Source organism: Centropristis striata, chromosome 11 (assembly GCF_030273125.1).
Source record: "Centropristis striata isolate RG_2023a ecotype Rhode Island chromosome 11, C.striata_1.0, whole genome shotgun sequence".
Lineage (NCBI taxonomy): Eukaryota > Metazoa > Chordata > Actinopteri > Perciformes > Serranidae > Centropristis > Centropristis striata.
This window is the reverse complement of record NC_081527.1, coordinates 13,007,833-13,027,997: the sequence shown is the minus strand read 5'-3', so window position 1 is coordinate 13,027,997 and position 20,165 is coordinate 13,007,833. Positions and strand designations below refer to the sequence as shown.

At 39.0% G+C, this 20,165-nt stretch overlaps 1 protein-coding gene across 1 annotated transcript in view; it reads left to right on the top strand.

Annotated features, from left to right (window-relative positions):
- Positions 1–20,165, top strand: part of clstn2a (calsyntenin 2a) — a 172,022-nt gene that overhangs the window by 64,880 nt on the left and 86,977 nt on the right. The window contains exon 2 of the mRNA XM_059344188.1: positions 11,714–11,836. Within this exon, the coding sequence (XP_059200171.1) occupies positions 11,714–11,836 (123 nt within the window). The remainder of the gene's footprint in view (positions 1–11,713; positions 11,837–20,165) is intronic.

Below are 20,165 nucleotides of genomic sequence, written 5' to 3'. Positions count from 1 at the left end.
CTTCATTGGCCCACTCAGTGAAACTAATTGACAGTAAGCCATCACTCAGAGCACTCTGCATCTCTTTTTCTGCAGAAACTAATCACTGCCATTGCTGGTTATCCAAGACACGCTCCCTCCCTTTCTCATTGTACTGTAAATCAACAAATGATTCATAACAAGTAGAAGAGGCAGACAAGGAAGAAAACAAATAAGGTTTATTATTGAGTGCAATTCTGGAGGGCAGGCACACCGAGTTGCTTTCAGCAGGGCTCAATATTTCCTTATAGTGAATGCCAAGCGCTCTAATGGCAAACAATTGACATTTTAAGACACCCCGGGTATCGCTTTAGCTCTGGCGTCAGGAAATGTCACAGCTGAGAAAAAAAACGTAATCAGGGACTTAAACAAATTGGAATGTTTGCTTAAAAGTGTAATGACAGCAATTATTTTTCGGGGCATTGGTGCTAATGCAAATAGTATTTCTGATTAATTAAATGAAGGAGCAGACTTGTCATCTGCCTGAAATGACATCAAAGCTCCCATAAGTTTTTCAGATGAATGCCATGTTTTCATAAGCGGAAGGTTACCCACTCCGATGATGGTAATATCTAGTCTGTTATGTGTTATGACTATGCTGTTATTTTTTGCGTCGTGTCTTGCTCCTCAAGGTTGGCCTTCAATCTGTGATTCCTTTCTGTTTCATGAGTTGAAAGTGGTAAATCCTGCATATTAACAGACAGCAAAGCATGGATCGACTCTCTCTGTGTTTTGGAAGAGGATAACCGTTTTTTTCTTTCTCAGTGCACAATTGTTGTCATTTTCTATAACAACTCCACCCACTCACCCTCCATGGTCTCCATAGGATCCTGCTGAATCATCAGATTCACCAGAATTAGAAACATGCTGAGTTTCATCTCACGCTCACGAGGAGTTACAATACCACTACAGAACATTAACTTCCTACCGTACATTCTTTCTTCCTTTTTTCCCCACTCTGTGGTTATTTGAATTTCTCTGTTTCTCCTTTAAGCAGTAGGTAAATCAGTTTTTTATTTTTCTCACTCACTTCGCTGTGGGATTTTATTTGTTACCTCCTCCAAGGAGGTTATGTTTTTGGTGCTGCTTGCCCATTTGTTTGTCTGTTCATTTGTTTGTCTCTAAGCAGGATAACAAGACCTGGTTGCCTGCTTTTTATTAGCATAGGCCAAGGCACAACCCATGTAAGTTTGGAGTAGATCCAAAATACCTGACCGATACACATATTAACATTATTTCACAAGATAGGGCAATTTTTGCTGCATTCATTTGGTGTCTGAATAATCAGAAAATATTGATATCTTTTCATGGCTCACCTGATCGGTTCCGGCGATAAAAACAGGTATCAACACATTGTTTGAATGCTCTGACCAATAAAATACAAGCAAGGGGCAACCTGTGGGCCTGATAAGTGAAGCCAATGTGAAAGTCCCTTTAACCTATATTCTTTGCAATGGCCAGCAGGGTGCGACACCACTGGTTGAGAAAAGAAAACAGGAATTTGACCCCTGCTTCTGACTCCACTGGCTGCAAACAGATGTCTGTTTTTTATCGCTAGTTTCAAGTCTTCTTCAAGACAGCATGATATAATATAATTATTATCCCATTGAGAGTAAAATACCCCGGTGTGCTGTGCATTTTAGTCTTTTTTACTTTTACCCTTTCACAGGGTGTTTTTACTTGATCAAATCGAAGTAGGAAGAACGGCTTCCCACATCGGTAAATGGGACCACCCGAGGAGCAAGTGAATGCAATATCGGCCTTGATGGAGGTCTGTGCTCTCTGAGTGCCATTCTAGCTGTCCATATTCCCTATAAAGACACTTACACATGTCCTCTGACATACCCAAATAACTTTACAGGTATTTTTCTAATATGCCTGTAGATATTGCATTGCTGCATACAAAATATTTGATGCCAATTAAACACCGTGGCTTTGTTTCCCTCCTCAGTTTGTTTTGATGTAGCACCAGCATGTACAAAGGAAAAGGAGGGAGTTTTATGTCACAGAGCAATTATGGCAAATCTGTATCTCACATGTGGTTGTTCAGATAGGAGAGCAACCCCTGAATTGTCTTGATGGGATTGTGGGCAAAGCCAAATTAAATCAACATCTCCGTAAACTAATTGTCTTCACTGCTGGGGGGGCTTTATGGCCCGTGGTTGTTGGAGATCAGAGTTTATGGCCCCTTTTAATGAGTTGTTAAGAAGAAGAAAAACACTTAAAAACAACAGCATTGCCTGCAAATCTAACTGTACAAGGAGGAAGGTCCTGGGAGAGAGTGAGTGGGAAGAGTTTATGATCTGAAGATGACCCACCGGCCCGCTCTAACCTAGTTCTGCTTAAAGTGCAGGACTTACTTGCAGTCAATATGCCTAATTACTCTGTTCTTGCAACTGTGTCTTACACATCAGCACAGGGACTGTAAAAGTCAGAGTTGATGCTTATACTAATTATGGACATAATGTAATGATTTTGTCCCCGTCCTCTCCTGGGCATTGGAGTTTCTAATGCTTAATCTACTGCTGCTGTAGTTGGCTTCCTCCTCAGCTATTGCTGTTGCTCAGTTCTAATCGTCTCTCATGTAAATGTTGGTGTGTCTTAGTGCTGGCTCCTCCAACTCAGTGCTGCTCTCTGAATAGAAATTGTAATAAACCGACCTTTATTCCATTGTCTATATCAATTGATCTGAAACATCTTTCTCTTAATTAATTTTTTTCTGTCTTTAAGATTTTAGAAAATAGTGAAACACGCGCTGAGTAATTCCCCAGAGTCCGACATCACAACTTTAAATGATATGTTGCATTCAAAAATCCTAAACTATCCAATTAACTATCATGCAGAAAGAAAAGCACTAATTTACATGTGATAGGAGACTTCAGCCATATTGCTCAGCCCTCATGTTTCTGGCCACCTGACGTATTAGTCAAACATATCTGGATCTTTAGCAGCTAGATTCTCTGCTATGTTCAACAGATAATTGCCACCAAAACAATGAGCTGAAAGATGCTAAAATACTCCATAGAACTAAGGGGAACTACATATTTTGCTCATTTGTGTGATTATCTGTGATTTCGTCACTGCAAGCCAGCCCTTTTACATTAAATTGTGTAATTTGGTCCATAATTAATATAAAATATAGATCCGTGCAGCTGAAAAGAGAGTATTTAACTCCCCTCAAAGAATCACAGTTATCTAATTACATCCTTCAGTGGCAACAACCTTAAATACTTTCTACTAAGTTATTCCAGTGTTTTTCTTTATAATTAAGGTTGAATCTAAACACATTAGCGATGTTACAAGAAGCTATGCAATCACTTGGAAGCAAGCCTGACATCTGGGTTGTTGAAGTGTTTTTTTCCTCCTCACACATTATCATTAAATGTGGAAGAATTTCTCCTGTACTAATGACCTGTGCCACAGGCTGTAAAGTTCTTGTCATCTGCATGGAGGTGTTATAATCATGTATTTCCCTCGCCAACAGAAAACAGTGACATCTAAAGAATTGTTGAGGATATTTTCAGAAACACTAATGACTTGGATTAAACGTGTCCATCATGTCTGTTCATGCTGGGTTTCATCCGCTGCACATGATTAACTCTACATAGCGTAGATTAAGTTGCTGTCAATTAATGTTAGTGTTGCAGTACAATGACATTCACTGTTCAACACAGAAGCAATTATCACCTACATGTATATCGTAACTGAGCTGAATGGCTCTGAATCTGCAGTTTTAGTTCTCACAGTTACTGTTTCAATTAACAACTTCACAGACACGTCCATATAAGAGACCAGTGTTGAATGAGGTTATTTGCTTTTACTGCTTCATTAGAGAAACCAAGAATAAAAGATATTTTAAATATTGTGATACCCGTCATGGTATCACGGGAGATTCCTGTTTTCTCAAATGGAGAAAATGAATGAATAATCTTCTTTGTGAGATAATTAAAAATCAAATTGTCTCTCATGCTCCAAACTTCTGTAAAATTAACATGCAGTCAGTTAATAATAATTGAATGCAAGTCTGTAGTACTTAATTCTTGTTCTGTTAATGAAGCTGGAAACAAAGAAGAGTGGAGCTGCATGTTTAAACAGAAAAAACTTGTTGAAATCTAGTGTATGAAGATGACACCAAAAGCGATAAAAGTCTAATGTTTGCTATTCATAGTGCAAATGTTAAAATCCTTTCTTTAAATGTCTTTGCAGAAAAGAGTTTAACTTGGCTTATATTGTTTTCACCATGTGAGTCTCTTTGTCCTGGAGGCACATACTGTAGGCGGAACTAGCACACTACTGTGTCACTACTGTGCAAGATTACAGTCACTGTAACAGTTATATTCTCATTAAAGTGACACTACAATATCCTACAAAGGACTCAAACTGACCTACTGTAATACAGTTGTGCCAGCTGCTATTACAAAACAAAACAACATATTCCATATTCAATCTCGGCAGCATGGCTTATCCATGACCGACAATCTGTATCAGAAGCAAAAATGAGGCATCTCTAAGTTTTACTGCTTATTCTGCAGGAACTGTTGGGATCTGTTGTGCTGTTTTTGTTTTTATAATGATTTTATTGCATTTTTTAGGGCAGCAGAGTGGGGAAAATGTGACAGTTTTGACAAAAGGGAGAGACATGAAACGAGGAATAATAAATAGCTGAGAAAAAAAAGGGCGAATAAGGAATATAACCTGATAAACATCCCTTACCAGTCTCCAATCAGGAACTTTGCATTAACATGTGAGACATCAGTAGCAAAGTTCTTCCCCAAAGCTTGGATTAGAGAGCTACAGATACCTGATGGTATATTTCTTCCTTTGTCTTCTCCAGTCTAATTTCTTTCCTGCTAACGAGAGGGTTTTTATTTATGGAGTGTCATTGTCTCCTCACCATCAAAGTGTTGAGGCTATTAACAGAGGACGTGCAATCAATTTGCAGCCAATTCGTGTTGAAGTTGGAAAAGCTTAGATTTTAAGAAATTTTATGGTCGTGGATCGGCTATTCATTTTGATGAAATAGTCCGGAGATTAGCCCACATATTGTAGGCAGAACAATGTCTTCACTTATTCTGTGCTCATTTATAGACTGAACACAGCCTACATATAGCTGAAATATCAATGTTGTTGGTGAGTTAATAATGTTAAAGGGTTCTTTTAAAAAAAAAAAAAAAAGAGAATAACAAAAACGAGAAACTTTTTTTAAAAAAAATAAGCAAAGTTCTATTTTGTGTCAGAAAATGCTTTGATATCCATTTCCTGACTGGTATGATTCTCCTTCTTCCTGTCTTTTCATCAGTTTCATTTTTTTCTGCTAATGAGGAGCCGATGTTTCCCCTTAAAAAAAATTCACCCCTCGGCATCAAATTGCTGGGTGTGTCTCAAAGCCTCGTCCAAAAACAGCAACCTTTCTTGCACGAGAGGAACGAAGCCCCCTTGGATTAGTGCTATTATTTGATGCTGTATAATCTTGTGCATGTAATGTATCCAAAGGGAGTTCAATTTAATATTTTAATAGGAAAGTAAATGAAGAATTTGTGACATACTAGAGGCAGTAGCCTATTCTTCCTACAGTAAGTGCCAACTATGCCTGCCCCCTCTTCTACCCTGAATTGCCCCATTTTCTCTCTGACTCCCTTCCGCTATTATCTCTCCCTCCTCACCCCATCGCCTCCAGTGTGGCTGCTTCTTATCTTCCTTTCCTCTCTGTGACTCTCTTCTCCTGGTTAACCCTTTCATTCTCCCTCCTGTATTTCACTTTCATCATGTTCTTTCACATTTCCCTTTGTATCCCCTGTTTCTTCATTATGCTAATACAGTAAATTCAACTTTATGATCTACTTTTGTCCCTGGTGTTGAGTAATGGTGGCTTACAGGTCCACAGTCACACAAATTGTGTCAACAAGTCACCTATTATCGCAGAGCTGTATCTTTCTGAGGACACTCAGCAGATGAGTGGGTATGAGTGTGAGCGTAAGTGTGTGTGCTCACCCAAGTTTAATTACTGCTCATTCCAGCGGGGCACTGGGAGGTCACTGTAGATTTGCACATGCTCAGTCTGCTCTCTCACCTTTTAATAGCACTGAGGTTTCGTCATTATTTTGTTATATTACTGAAATGTTGATGCACCCCGTGGGATCGTTTTTTCCCCTTATTTTTCTATTCTTAGCTCCCTGATCCACTCCACCTCTTTCATCTTCCTCTCATAATTTTATCATGTGCATAGTGTACATTATCTCACTCCCCTCCTGGATGGGGATATTTATGATTTACACTGCATTAGAGCACCTCTAAATTCTCAAGTGCCTCATGTGATTTGCATGAAAAGCAGAAAGGTTTTCTGCCACATTGTACTGGTTTCCCACTGCAGGTAACCGAGTATTTTTAGGTTAGCCTGGTTTATGGACATATTACCTCCTAGGTAAACCAATTTTCTAGTTTGGATACTTGGAGAAGAAATAACAGGTTGTTTCAAAGTCTAAGGATGAATCTAGAGGATCAACCTCAGCTTTGGCGTGACATTTTCAGAATCAGTAACATCTTTTAAATCTCATCGCAAAACTTTTAGAGACTGGATTTTATTTATGATGTCCTCTTTTCTATCTATGTTTTCCTTTTTATCCTTTTCTACTTCCTTTTTAATCCCTTCTACTTTGTCTCTACTTTTTCTTCATCCTCTTCCTCTTCTCCTTCTCAAGTTACTATTAATATTTTGCCTTACGGATGGTCTATGGACATTTATTCCAGTGCAACATTGCAGTAATCAAATAAATGCTAAAAAGAAATGGATTTGACATGACTTAAATTGATCAATACATAGCTCAGTAAATGGAGTGTCTCCTTCAATATGAGCTAGGACCCAAATTTAATATAGATTATCAACCACCTGTGTCCTTCCAGTAATATGTTTTCATGAGCCTTAGTCCCAGGGGAAGACACTAACAGATATTTTGATTTCAATATCGGGATGGACAAGTTGACAAGCCCCTGCAGTAATGTTATTTACAGGAAAGCACTTTGTTGTATCTGGATTTCTGTGTTCATATTACTGTCACATCAGATTTGATCCAGTGCTGTACTAGAGCTACTTTTAGACTGTTTCTTCTACTAAGTAAATTAGTCCGCAGTAATGTTGTAATGGCTGCAGATGTTCCTTAGGAAATGGCCAGAGACGCCTTGCATATTGCACTCAATGACACTTGTAACCTAATAATAGGAACCACATGCTATGACAATGGTTTTTATCATCACAGAGCCATGCAGCATGGCTCTATAGATGACAATGTCTTCTGTTTGTCGTGTAGTCCACCACTTTGTTTCAGCCTGAAATAGCTCAGCAACTATTAGATGGATGGGAGGTGCTAGTGGTGTCTTTGTCTTAAGGCACCACCAGGGAAGTTGGACAAAGCCCAAAACAGTTTAGTTATGTCAGAAGATGGGGAAAACAAAGCCCACCACTCACTGAAAACATGTGCGTTTCCTTGTTTGTATAATGACACTGGTCTCCCCTAAAAAATAATCCCATAGCTCGTTTGTACAGGCAGCAAAATATGACCCATATTTACGCTTCAGACTGTCCTCCGTCGCCCTTTAGTGGCTGTAATAATTATGAATTAATTTAAATGACGAAATACATGCTTGGAGAGGGTGGGAGTGGTGGTAGATGGGTGGCACATAGGTCGGTTTTTACCCAGGGGAACAGGGTTTGCGTCCCATGTGAAAACCAAAGTAAGTACAATTCTACAATTCTACAATGTCATTTAGCAGACGCCTTTATCCAAAGCGACGTACAAATAAGAGTAATGCAACACAAGCAAGGATGAAGTCAAGAAACATAGCAAGAGTAAGTGCCGTGGGTTAAGTTCGAGTCCATTAGGACACAAGTGCTTTATGGGTCGCAAGAGCGGACAGTGAGATACTTGTCGTAGTCGTCAGTGTAGATCAAGAGTGAAGGTGTTCAGTAAAGAGTCGGGTCTTCAGTCTCTTCTTAAAGATTGAGAAGGACTCAGCGAAATGGATGGAATTTGGAAGTTCGTTCCACCACCGGGGCACTACAGAGTGTACACACATTGTGAACCTGCCTACACAGGCGAATCTTATAATCTGAAGAATGGAATGCCTTAATTAGCAGGAAAATACTGTGCCTTTGACTTTGGACCAGGTTTTTGTTAGTTGATGACACAAACACTTTTGCTACCTCAAGACTGTAAAGTGCCAACAATGCGCCTGACCACACCTCATTTTAAGACCAACGCTCCCATGGATGCACAGATACAGTACACATTGTGTGCTGGGCGTGAAAGGACAATTTTTCTGTCTGAAACTAGTAATGACAGTTGCGCTGCTTTTCACTTTGCGTCAGGTGCAAGACAGGGTCCATTGTCTTGTTTCACTTTGAGAGATGATCTTATGGAAAATTGCTTCATTGTTTATGTCATAGTCACACTGACATTATGATGGTGCCACTCCTGACTGACTTTTTTCTCTTTGAGTGCAAGCTTACCTCAATTTTTGTTTCACTGCTGCAGCTCAGTATTAGGATGTCAAGGATGAATGCCTTAAATGCATCACTAATAGCTTTACAGTACGACATGCCATGAAAGCCATTTTGGAAATAGCCCATTTTGATGGTCTGATGTTTGCTCTTTCTACAAAAGAGCTCCTATATTACTCCCTTTAAAGAGTCACAGCTCTGCTTCCTCAACCACCAGCCTATTTGTTTGGGATAAATGTAAGACCTTGAGCCAGAAATTGAACCTGCCATCCATGAGTAAACTGCACTAGCTGTGGGCTGCTATTAGACTTACTGAAGACATCTTTAAATGTAAATGAAATGCTACGTGAGCATGATGGATTAATATATTTACTCTGGCAAGTGCAAGCACACAGAAATGAAGACTCAACTGAAAAATGCCCATTTTTATAGTCTGTTTTATGGTCACCTTAGCGCCGCAGTATAATATGGTCTTGGTTCTGAAGCGTCTCTTTATGAGATTGTTTCAGCTCATTTCACATCTGCTTTGGGTTTGGAGTTTTTTTTTTACCAACACTGATGAGTAAATCCAAAGAATACTGTATTAGAATGAAGCTTTACCAACAATACACCATAAAATTGTCTGTCGGTGTGCTTTAATGCACTGACTTTCCTCAGTTGCAAGTAAAAATTCTCCAGGTGTAAATATGCTTAAACACCCCTCAAAGACAGACCTCTACTTTCCTCTCTCTACTTTCCAGCTGAGCAGAGTCATGCTGTTTGCTGCAGTGCTTTCTATCTCCTGCAAGAGCACGAGATGAGACTCCGAGTATGAATAATGTCTTCCCTTGTGGTTCTCTCTCACTTCCTATAATCCACTCTCTACTCTCTCAGCAGGTCGAGAGTCCCATCTGAAATAATCAGTACTGTAGGTCTTTGTCAGTGAAGTGGAAGTGTGAAAATGTATCTTTCCCTGTTAATAATACATTGCCAAGTTATTTTTTAATTAATGTTTTCCTCACCGCTTTAAACTAAACATGTTTCCTTTTATACAGGCTGAAAACATGTTTCCTTTTTCTTTTTCTTTTTTTACTCTGACCCCGTTCTCTTAACTCCGTATGTTGACAAGCTGGTAGAAAAAAGAATAGTAGGACAAAACTACTGAAATTTGTCCAAACAGATGAAAAGCTGTGAAGGTTTTAGGAACAGTTTGATGCATTTTAAATCGCTGCCAGCTGGACATGTCATCTGCTCATTGGCATGAGACAAAGTGTTCCTCTTCGGTGAATTGAAAGGTCAAGTTGACATCCCAGGTCCCTGCAGAGAGTGAATCATGTACACTAGGGATATATGTACATGTGTGCATGTGTATGTGGGCACACAAAAGTATGTATGCACATATGGTTGTCCATGTAGATTGTTCACCAGTTTCTATGTACTTATATGAAGCCCTGCTGCTGTGGGAGGAAGTTTAATTTCCAGTGTGAGTAACTATGTGCGATGGTAATCTGTGTTAATCTCCAGTTTATCCTTCTGACCTTTCAGTCACATTTGTTGTGGGGTGGTTGGATTTTCCATGTTACAAAACACAAGCACAGTGACGAAAATTGAGAAAAAGAGAAGGAGGGAAAGAAGCAGCCAAGAAAACACTTTGGTACTGGAGGTAGTTCACGGTGTCTGTATATCTGGGTTAAAATTAAAGCCCAGAATTCTCACTAAAAATAAGTGTTTAGAGATGTAACAAGGTTTTTAAAGATTTTCTAGCCTGCTGTTGTTTTCCCAACTAAGTCAAGGTATTAGAAGTAAAAAAAAGCTCTGCTGCAAAGACCTGGTTCAGTCCTTGACTGTGGTACTTGGTGTAAAGTGCCCATTGAGCATAACTGGTGGTGTAGCCATTGGTGAGGAGGCACATAGCTGTCTTCAACCTCCCAGGGACAACAGGTATTAGGTATTAGAGACAAGGGGTGTTCACAGTGTAAACAGACTGAAAAGGAGATGGAGGAAAGCAAGTGGGAGCACTAATGTTTAAGGATTCCATGCTCTTCTTTGCTCTTCTCTTTAGGGATGTAACTGTACACTCAGCTCACGATTCAAGACACTGGGTTCACAACATGATTTTTTTTTTTTAATAGAAAATATGTTATTATTTCTACACCAAAAAATAACCATTTTCTAGGTTATAATCTGTGCAAAACAATGCATATTTCTTTTTTTTTTAAAAGTACAAATGAAAATATCTGTTGTCAAAATTGAATTGTAAAACTAATCTCAAATGGATAAATGAATAATAAAAATACAAGAAATCCATTCCAACAAACAAACTAAGGCTTGGTTGTGTTCCTTCCTTGGAATTTACATGTCTGTTTTTTTTCAAGGCTTATCAGCATGTATATATCTTCAGGCTGAAGCTGAGATCTCTGGATAGTCACGAAGCACACTGGACACTTATCTTTTCCATTCACCTGTCTTATTTTCTGACTCGGACCTTGGATTCCACAGTATGTAGTAATGCTGCGTTTAGCTGTTATGCGGCAGCTGATCACGGCCGCTCAACAATGTCTATCATTGCACCAGATGCACCACAATGTGTTGCAGAAGCGTCACAGAAGCTGCTTTCTGTTAATAAAGAAGCTAGAGCGCTGCCACACCTCTGATTCGAAACAGGATGTTCTCCTGCTGCTGTCATATTTTTGCAGCTTGATACAGCCAATGATGCGAGTGACGTGGAGGTTGAACAAGTGAAATCAGAGATAGATAGTGTTGTTTATCTGCTGTTTGTAAAAGAACATTGCAATTCATTTTTCATGTCACCGATTCGATCTGTCACATTTGTATGTAAATGTATTTGTAAATGTCTCTCAAAGTACTGTCCCTCTCCTCTCCTCTCCTCTCCTCTCCTCTCCTCTCCTCTCCTCTCCTCTCCTCTCCTCTCCTCTCCCCTAATTGTGTTGTTTGTGTTCTCTAACAAAGCACAACAGAGAGGCACTACTTTTTTTACCCTCAGACTTCCATTAGTCCTTTTGTCATAAAATCCTTGTAAAAACCTTAGAGATCAGTCACAAACCACAGGAATGATCACAACATAATGTTTTCAAAAAGTCGTTCCCTGTTCAGTCACTCAGCACATTTAGATGCAGTTGGAAACAAAAAAGCATGTAAATCACAGTAACAGTCCTTCTATAATGCTATAAACTGAAAAGTGCATTTCCTTTTCTTCCACAGTCAACAAGCACAAGCCATGGATAGAAACATCTTACCACGGGGTAATCACAGAGAACATGGACACGGTGCTGCTGGACCCTCCGCTGGTAGCCCTAGACAAGGATGCCCCAGTCCCCTATGCTGGTAGGAAAAACACATACACACACAGACAGAAAAAACACCATCTGTACAGTGCACACACATACAGTATACAATCCTGCCACATGTACTTTGTGTCACACACACATTGGCACAAAGACGAGGATGCTTCAGTACTGTGTGCAGGAAACTGTGGCAACTTCACACCATGAGACAAAAACAGATGATCCAACAGTTCTCTGCACTCACCGTTTGTCATGGAGACCGAATTCTATTTATCACCCTTAGCAGTGTAAATGAATTATTTCTTTTTAAGAGCACTTTGTTCTCATTATTGTCTGGAATTGCTGAAAAACCCACAAGATGGGGGGGATTGTAAATAACTGAACATGTATTTATATCACAGATTTTTGGTAGTGGTGGAATGTAACTAAATACATTTACTCAAGTACTGTACTTAAGTACAATATTGAGTTTTGTGTACTTTACCTGAGTATTTACATTTTATGTAACTTTTCACTTCTACTCCACTACATTTTGAGGCAAATGTTGTACTTTTTACTCCACTACATTTAGCTGCCAGCTTCAATTATTTCTCAAGTCCAGATTTAACATTACATTCATGATCTATTTAAAGTGATTCAACATTCAACATTTTTGTAGATTAAACCTCATAACAGGATATTAAGTTAGAATGAGCCCTTTACAAAACGCTGCTCACATACATGCATCAATACAAATAATGTAATATTATATTTAGAATATATAAAACAAAATGAGTGGCTCCATTCTGCATAACAAGTACCGGTACTTTTACTTTTGATACTTTAAGTACATTTTGATGCTGATACATCTTTACTTTTACTTAACTACGTTTTGAATGCACTGGACTTTTACTTGTAGTGGAGTAATTTCACAGTGTGGAATTAGTACTTTTACTTAAGTAAGGGATCTGAATACTTCTTCCACCACTGCATTATATATGTGGTGGTTTAAATTCCCAACAGCAGGAGCTTGGATGGCAGAATGTTTCAATCTTTCCGAGGTTTATGAAACTACATTTATTTTCATAACCATATCAGGTTTCAATTTAGACACCTCTACTTCACTCCCCTTGACAGAGATCTATTCGCTGCTGCTGCTGCTGCTGCTAATTGAAGCAATGTGTCATCATTTTTCTTCCTGCTGAATTGCCCCATTTAACCTGACCAACAGATTGTTCTCGAGAGTGCAAGAATAAATTTCTGAGCCGTGTCAGTATGATAACAATGTTCATTTTCTCGACTAAATCTTAATCTGCCACTGCGGAGCTGTTTTACAAGCATGTTTACAATATTAAAACAGTTAGCACAGTCATAATTTACAAAAATTTACAGCACGCAAGAAGACAATATTCTGTTTGTGTTATCCAGCCTGGGCATCATACATTTCTATGATGTAGCACCTTTGTTTCAGTCCTAGCCACAGTGCAATTAATTTATTAATGTTCTGACTTGATAAATAGAAAATACAGATAACATCTGATGACGTCATGATGTGAGGAGTTAGCAGGCTTTGGGCTGCTTTGAATGGATATCTCTATAATAGCTTACAGGCGCTGAGAATGGTTCTTTTCAACACTAGTGACTCTCTTTACAGCCATCTGACAACAGCAGGTAATTGCAGCTGCAGTCTTTAACTGGAGTGATGTTGCACACTGTCAAGCTACAATTACACACGGCAGATCCACTGGTAACAAGCATCAGACTGTAAAATAACCACAAAATTCTCCGTGCTTATCAACATATCCAACGTATCGTTATGATTGCAGCAAACTCACAAGACAAAACACAAAATCCCCCACCATGCCTCATCATTTGAATTCCATATTAGCCATTTTTTTCTGCTGTGCATCAGGATTATCTTTAATCCTCCCTATACTACCGATAAACATGTCCCATAGATTCCAAGAGCTTGCACTCCACAATGTACCTCTTGCTTCCTTGGTAATAAATGTGAAGTTGATCAGATGATCAGTTATCGAAAAAAGGACAGAGACAGCAACTCTTCTTTCTTTTAAGTTAGATTGAATGGTAGTATTAGGTGTACAGAAGAACTGTACTCACTGAAAGATTGAATAGTTAATTAGCTTTTTGAGAACAGTAAAGAAAAGTAAAAAAAAAAAAAAATCCCTGAGAAGTGCATGAAAAAGAACTCCAGGTCAACACTTGTTTGTTGTAACTTTTTATTGTTCCTCATGTTTGAGGCAAATATTGCAAACAGCCCATAATGGTTTCCATTAAGCCGGGTGCTGGGAGCATGCATCTGCCTGAAAATTGTCTGCTTGAGTCACAGAGCAGGTACATGTTTAGCAATAACAATACGACATCATTATATCATCTACAGATGATTGTTTCGGGTGCTGATTATGTTGTCTAACACGAAGTGGAATCAGACAGCCTTCACGCAGGTACAGCAGAGCTGACAATGACAGGGAGGAGAGACGGAGAGAGCTATTATAATTGGACAAAGTATTTTGAGACTCAAAGGCAAACGAAGAGGCTTTTTGGCAGCTAACGCTTAACAGCTCATTATGGCGAAATGGCTCCTATTAATCCCAGCCCTGACAACCATGGAAAACTGATACTCAGCTATTTTTTCTCCTTCTGTTTGCCTTTTTTTGTGTATTTTTGTTCTAATGCCACAGTCATAATTAAGTGTTTTTCAATGTTACGTGTGAGCTGTTCTGTAAATAATGGGTGAATACAGCTGACCTTGAGGAGCGTGAAACAGCCTGGATCCATGTTAAAGGCTCTTTCGTTCTGCTTTTCCTCACAGGGCTTTTACTAGCTGTGTATTTTACATATGCTACAGTGTAACCCAAATGCTGTGGCATATGTAAATGTACTGTATATGAAGATTTAATAATCCTTTGGAGGGGTCGAGGAAGACATAGTTATCCGAAACATTATAAAAAAAACACAGAATATATTATGCAAAAATAGGAATTTGTTCATCTTTTATTCATATCACAAAAGAAGAGATGCTGAAGAAAAACCGTGTTCCTCTCTGACCTGTACCGACTTTACAGTAATTTACAGTACAAAGCTTTCCTTATAGCAACTAAGTCCATTATGCAGTGAAGGTTTAATGACACCACAACGAGCAGCTGGACAAAAGAGGAAATTCATTTTGATTGTTTTTCTCCATGATTAACACTTGGTTTGTTGACTTGAGAAGGTCAACGCGGGTGAAATATGGCCCGAGAGGAAAAAGCAGTGCTGTGCAATGGCTGCTGACTGGTGATATTTCTCTCCTTGTTTTTCATTGCATGCAGTCTAATGAATGAAACCCATACAATCGCTACCAAGGAGACTCTGAAAAAAAAAGGCCATCAAAAGAGCAGCTCTGTCCCAATTTATCTCCCTTTGCAATTGTCTGCTGCTACAGCTCTCCCTGTGTTTTGCACACATACCTCCTCTCCTCTTCTTCTTCTTGAAGTCTAACTATTCTCTCAAATCTTAATCTCAATCTGGGCGTCTGTTTGTGTCTTTCCCTCCACCAAGTGCCACATTTCTTCCTCCTCAACCCAACTATCCTCCCTCCTCTTCTCTATCTCCACACTTTGCTCCTAGCGAGCCCATATACAGGCAATCACTTATGCATCACAGACACCCTCATCAATCCTGGTTTTGTTTTACTGCAGAAAGGAGTAGGCTGTCCTTCTGGCTCCACATTAATTGCAGTGTGGGAACATGGAGCAGGATTGTTAAGTACTCGCCTATTTTCCTCTCTTGTACTTTTTTCTCTCGTCAGCCTTTATTCCCTCTACCGTCCACAGGCCTTCCATCACTAGTGCTTCTCTGAAAATCCTCATATATCCCCTCATCTTCTCTTCTTACCCTACTTCACCTTTTACCTATATATCCTTTTTCCCCCCTTCCTGTCTCTCGTTCTGTCTTCCCTTCTCCTGCAGTATCACATTTCACTTTGATGTAAACTACCCACAGTGGGCCTAACTTGAACATTATACGCTGAGACAGGCATCCTGGAGATAAATTGTTATTACCGCTTGCCATGATGGCACCCTCTATCCTCTGCACCCCCTTCTCAACACCTCCCTCGGAGCAAAGGTGTGTGGGTCGAAGAGTATGTGCTGATCGAGCGTTCTCAATCAAATTAGCATGAGGGATGGTGGCAGTGGACTCTAGGGTGCTGCAAGGCAGGCAGGCAGTTTCATTTGCTTATTCTTTATCTCGAGGCCACAGTCAACAGACCCAGATTTTCCCCATTCATCATGGTACCAGAATAATGTGCTGTGGTACATTGTTTCCTCTGCAGAACTCACACAGGGTGAAGGAACAAAAGTAGTTGGAGAAATTGGAGGAAAAGGGAGAATGGATCACTGAGAGAAAAAAACTGTTGGCGACAGATAGACATTGAAAATGAGAGAGGGTCATCACGGGCAGCTGCCACAAAAAAACAAGTTTGATTATTCCCATTGGTTTCTTTGCAAGTGTGCGTGTGCACACGGGTGTGCATGTGAATCTGTTTTTGTAAACTATAATTTTCAGCATTTATTACAGTAAGTCCAAAGTCAGTGTCTTTCGTTTTGTTGTCGTTGAGCCTGAAAGGTATAATATGTAACTTTTCCTCATTAAATTATCTTAAAACCACTAGAACAGGGGTCGGCAATCTTTACTGACAAAAGACCTGTTGTTGGCCAAAAAAAGAGAAAAAATTATTGAATGGAGCCACAAACATTTTTTTGGGCTTTACAATGAAGATAAAGTCGCCAACCGACTTTACTAATAAGTCATAATGACCATTTAATAAATTGTCTTTGTCCAAATGCAGCGAGGACCCGAATGCAAATAAGAGGCTGGACAGGGAAGAAATATCTCTAAGCTAGCCTAGCTAGAGAAATTTTGATTTGAAGTTTGAAAAATTTAGAGGTTAAGGTGCCAGGCTTTAGACTTTTGTAAGCGAAGATGCACATTTTTGTTGAATAAAATGTAAAAAAAAATTAAAATAAAAATGCAATATACAAGCTTCACATTTTTGAAACTCAATTGCTTCGGAGCCTACACCAATGATACATTTTAATTAAAATGTAAAGAAATAACTTTTGGTTTGGTCATTTTTGGGGAGTCACTGCAGATCACCTGAAGAGCCACGTGGCTCCAGAGCTGCAGGTATCATATCCCACCTATGCATGCATCACGTCTGCCAAAAGTGGTCAAGTCACATTTTTAAAATACACTTTTAAATCTAGGTTGTTTTTAACAATATATTGTAAATGATAATTTTGGTCATCAAATGTCTGAATCTTAACTTATTAGAGAAACAAGCTGAGCAAATGTTAATGGCAGCTGTGTCTGCCGAACAGCTTTGGAGAAACACTGATTTTTAAGGTAAAAATGCTTTACTCAGTGTTTTTATTGGTTTTAATCATTGGGTCTGTTTGTTTCAGATAGTAGGAGACCTCTCCAGATTATTCGGCTCCCAGTAATAACATCCTGAATGTCTGGAACTTGAGTTACGGAGCAAAGGTTAGGAGCCCCTCCAGGATGTCGGAGAAACACTGATTTTTAAGATAAAACTGCTTTAGTCAGTGTTTTCACCACTTTTAATCCCCAGAGTCTGTTTATTTTGAGGAAGAGGAGACCTCTGGGGCTTCAAGTAAAACTCTCCTGAATGATGAATACTGAAAGAATCCTCACCGGGTGAAGCCAGGTGCTTTAGGCTGCGTCTGGACCATATTGAAACTCTGTCTTTTGTAATTGTTTTGATTTAAAGACCACTAACGGCAGAAAATTTTATTTTTTTTACATTATTAATACTTTGTTGCTTAATTTCTAGCTCATTGTCATTTCCTGACAAAAATGTATGAAATTTTTATCTACAGTAGCAGTATTGGTTATACAGTCTACCATCAGCCCAGTAACAGTTTGTTTACTCAAATGAGCTTTAGTCAGTTTGATGTCCAGCCAGCCTATCCTCCTGTCAAAAACTTCAATATAGGTTGTGTATACAGGCAGCGAAAAACAAGATATTCACAATATTTACGAATGTCACCGTCCGCTGTAATGCGGCGGCCGCCATCTTACTGACATAATAATAATTAACCCTAACCCTAACCCAAGCAAAGTTTTAAGATGGATTCCCATGTTTGGTTGGAGACTGGGGTGGTGGATGGGTCAAACAAGCAACCGTGAGAGCGGGGTTCTTATTCTGTGTGAAAACCAAATAAACCATTTTTAAGTTATGTGCTTTACCTAGTTTACGTGAATCACGTTTTTGAGTGTAACTTACGTTTATGTACGTTTTTATGTAAATTGCGGCAGTCACGTGACCCTTGTAACTACTCCATTTCCAGCATTTACGTACATTCATTTACTGTTTAAACTGTTTTTTATAAAGCCTTACCAGAAGTTTTTTGCCCTAAACCTAAGGTCGGTGGTTTTACAATATAAATCCACAGAAACTGCAGTCTTTTTTTAACAACTGCTGACTGTAAGTGTGTGCTATTTTGAGAACGTGCCGTTGTACCGTGCACCGCTCCGTGATACTGTAATATGTGCCCTGAAACGCGAGCCACGATACGTGCCTACGTGTCGTAATTTGTGGTACTGACACACGACCTCTTCTGCCATTTATGTTGGAGGACTTGTTGGTCCAACACAGGACTGATGTTGGCACAGACCTGCCCAATACACAATGATTGCAGTTATACATTTGTGACGCATGAAAAATAGATTTGTAGCCTTAAAAGAAGGGTTAGGTTGCAGTTACCTAAAGTGAGAGCCATTATGGGGCCAGTGTAGACAGCTGTATTGATTAGAATTTAAGAGCATCTGTTCCGTCAGACACTTGTGAGGTGGCTGAAAGGGCAATGCTGCAGTTCAACTTACATTTGGGCTATAACTCAATAATGTTAGTTTCAGTAGTGTGGTACATTTCAGGCAATTTTTCTACCATCTTCTTGCATTTGTTGAAAACCACATTCCAATCATCCTTTTCAGTACACTGCAAAAAAGAAGCATGTTGTAAAGTTATAAAATGATGTTTCAAGCTCCTTATACACCTGCACTGAATAACAAGTAACAACACAAACAGTGAAGTTGAGAGTTTAGATCTTGGAAGGGCCTCATATATCTGAAAAGTCTAACAACTAAAGTATAGTCAAGTAAAGATCAAATACATTGATTTGTAAAGAACACTTCATTCATCACTTTATGAAAAGGAGACATTTTTGAGATGCCTTTGCTGCACCTTTTAAAAGGTTTTTCTTTCATACTCCAAACCTCTTTGTCACGACTTCATTTAGATAATAATGACATGAAAAACTATTGCCTCATTCAAACTTTGGCTGCTGTGTCAAAGGTACTAACAAATATTCCAAATCCCATAGTTCTCTATTGTGGGAAGTTTCTTCCATCAACTTTGCTGAGGAAAAACAAAGAAAAAAAGAACAGAATTTACATGTTTGTCAGCGCCAATCATCCTATTTTTCTTTGTTTTTTTTTAAACCAAGCCCAGAGTCTAAATCTATTTCTAGTGTGTAGTATTATATGGAAAATGTAGGACTTATTATCATAAGTTCAAAGCAGGTGGTAAGCAAGATTTTTTTTGTAATGAAAGACATGCTATTTGAATTTTGTGAGCATGCATTATTTACAATACCTGACTTGTTAATGAGCCACAATGATGGACGGTTGAATAATTGTGAGTGAAAAGCTTTAACATTCTTGCCGTTCTGTCGGGAACAATCACATCACTTTTTGCCAGTTGCTGGAATGAAGACACAAATGGGAAATCTTCCAAAGATCTCAAAACTTTCTCCAGTCGTAATTAAAACTTCTTATCACTTCCTAATGCTCGTTTTCTTAGAGCTACCTTTTTCTTTTGTACTGAAACAACTCTGCTGTGACAATAACAGCCCAACATATCGGCCCTATAGCATATTATTACAATCTAAAAAAAGAGACAGGACATTCAGAGGATATATAATGGGAGTCAGTTATAGAAGATATAAATGAAAAACGAATGCATATTAACATTAAAGTATTTTTTTTTTTTTTACCAAAGATCCTTAGTATATCATTGACTGGGTTGTTGTTACGCATCTTCACATGCTTATAATAGTCTGTTTCACTTTGCCAAATCCCAATCCACTTTAAGTGAGCACCTGAGAGTGAAACTGCACCATGGTGACAAAAGCAGAGGTGCTAATTAAACCCACTAAAGCAGCAGCTATGACACACTTCAAAGGTGTTGAGGCAAAAGAGGAAACAGAACAAAGAGCCAGAGCGACAAAAAATGTTGAAATAAAAGTGGGATGAAAAGGAGAAACAAAGGTAGGGTGGGAAATAGGGGATATGCGTCGTCTGTA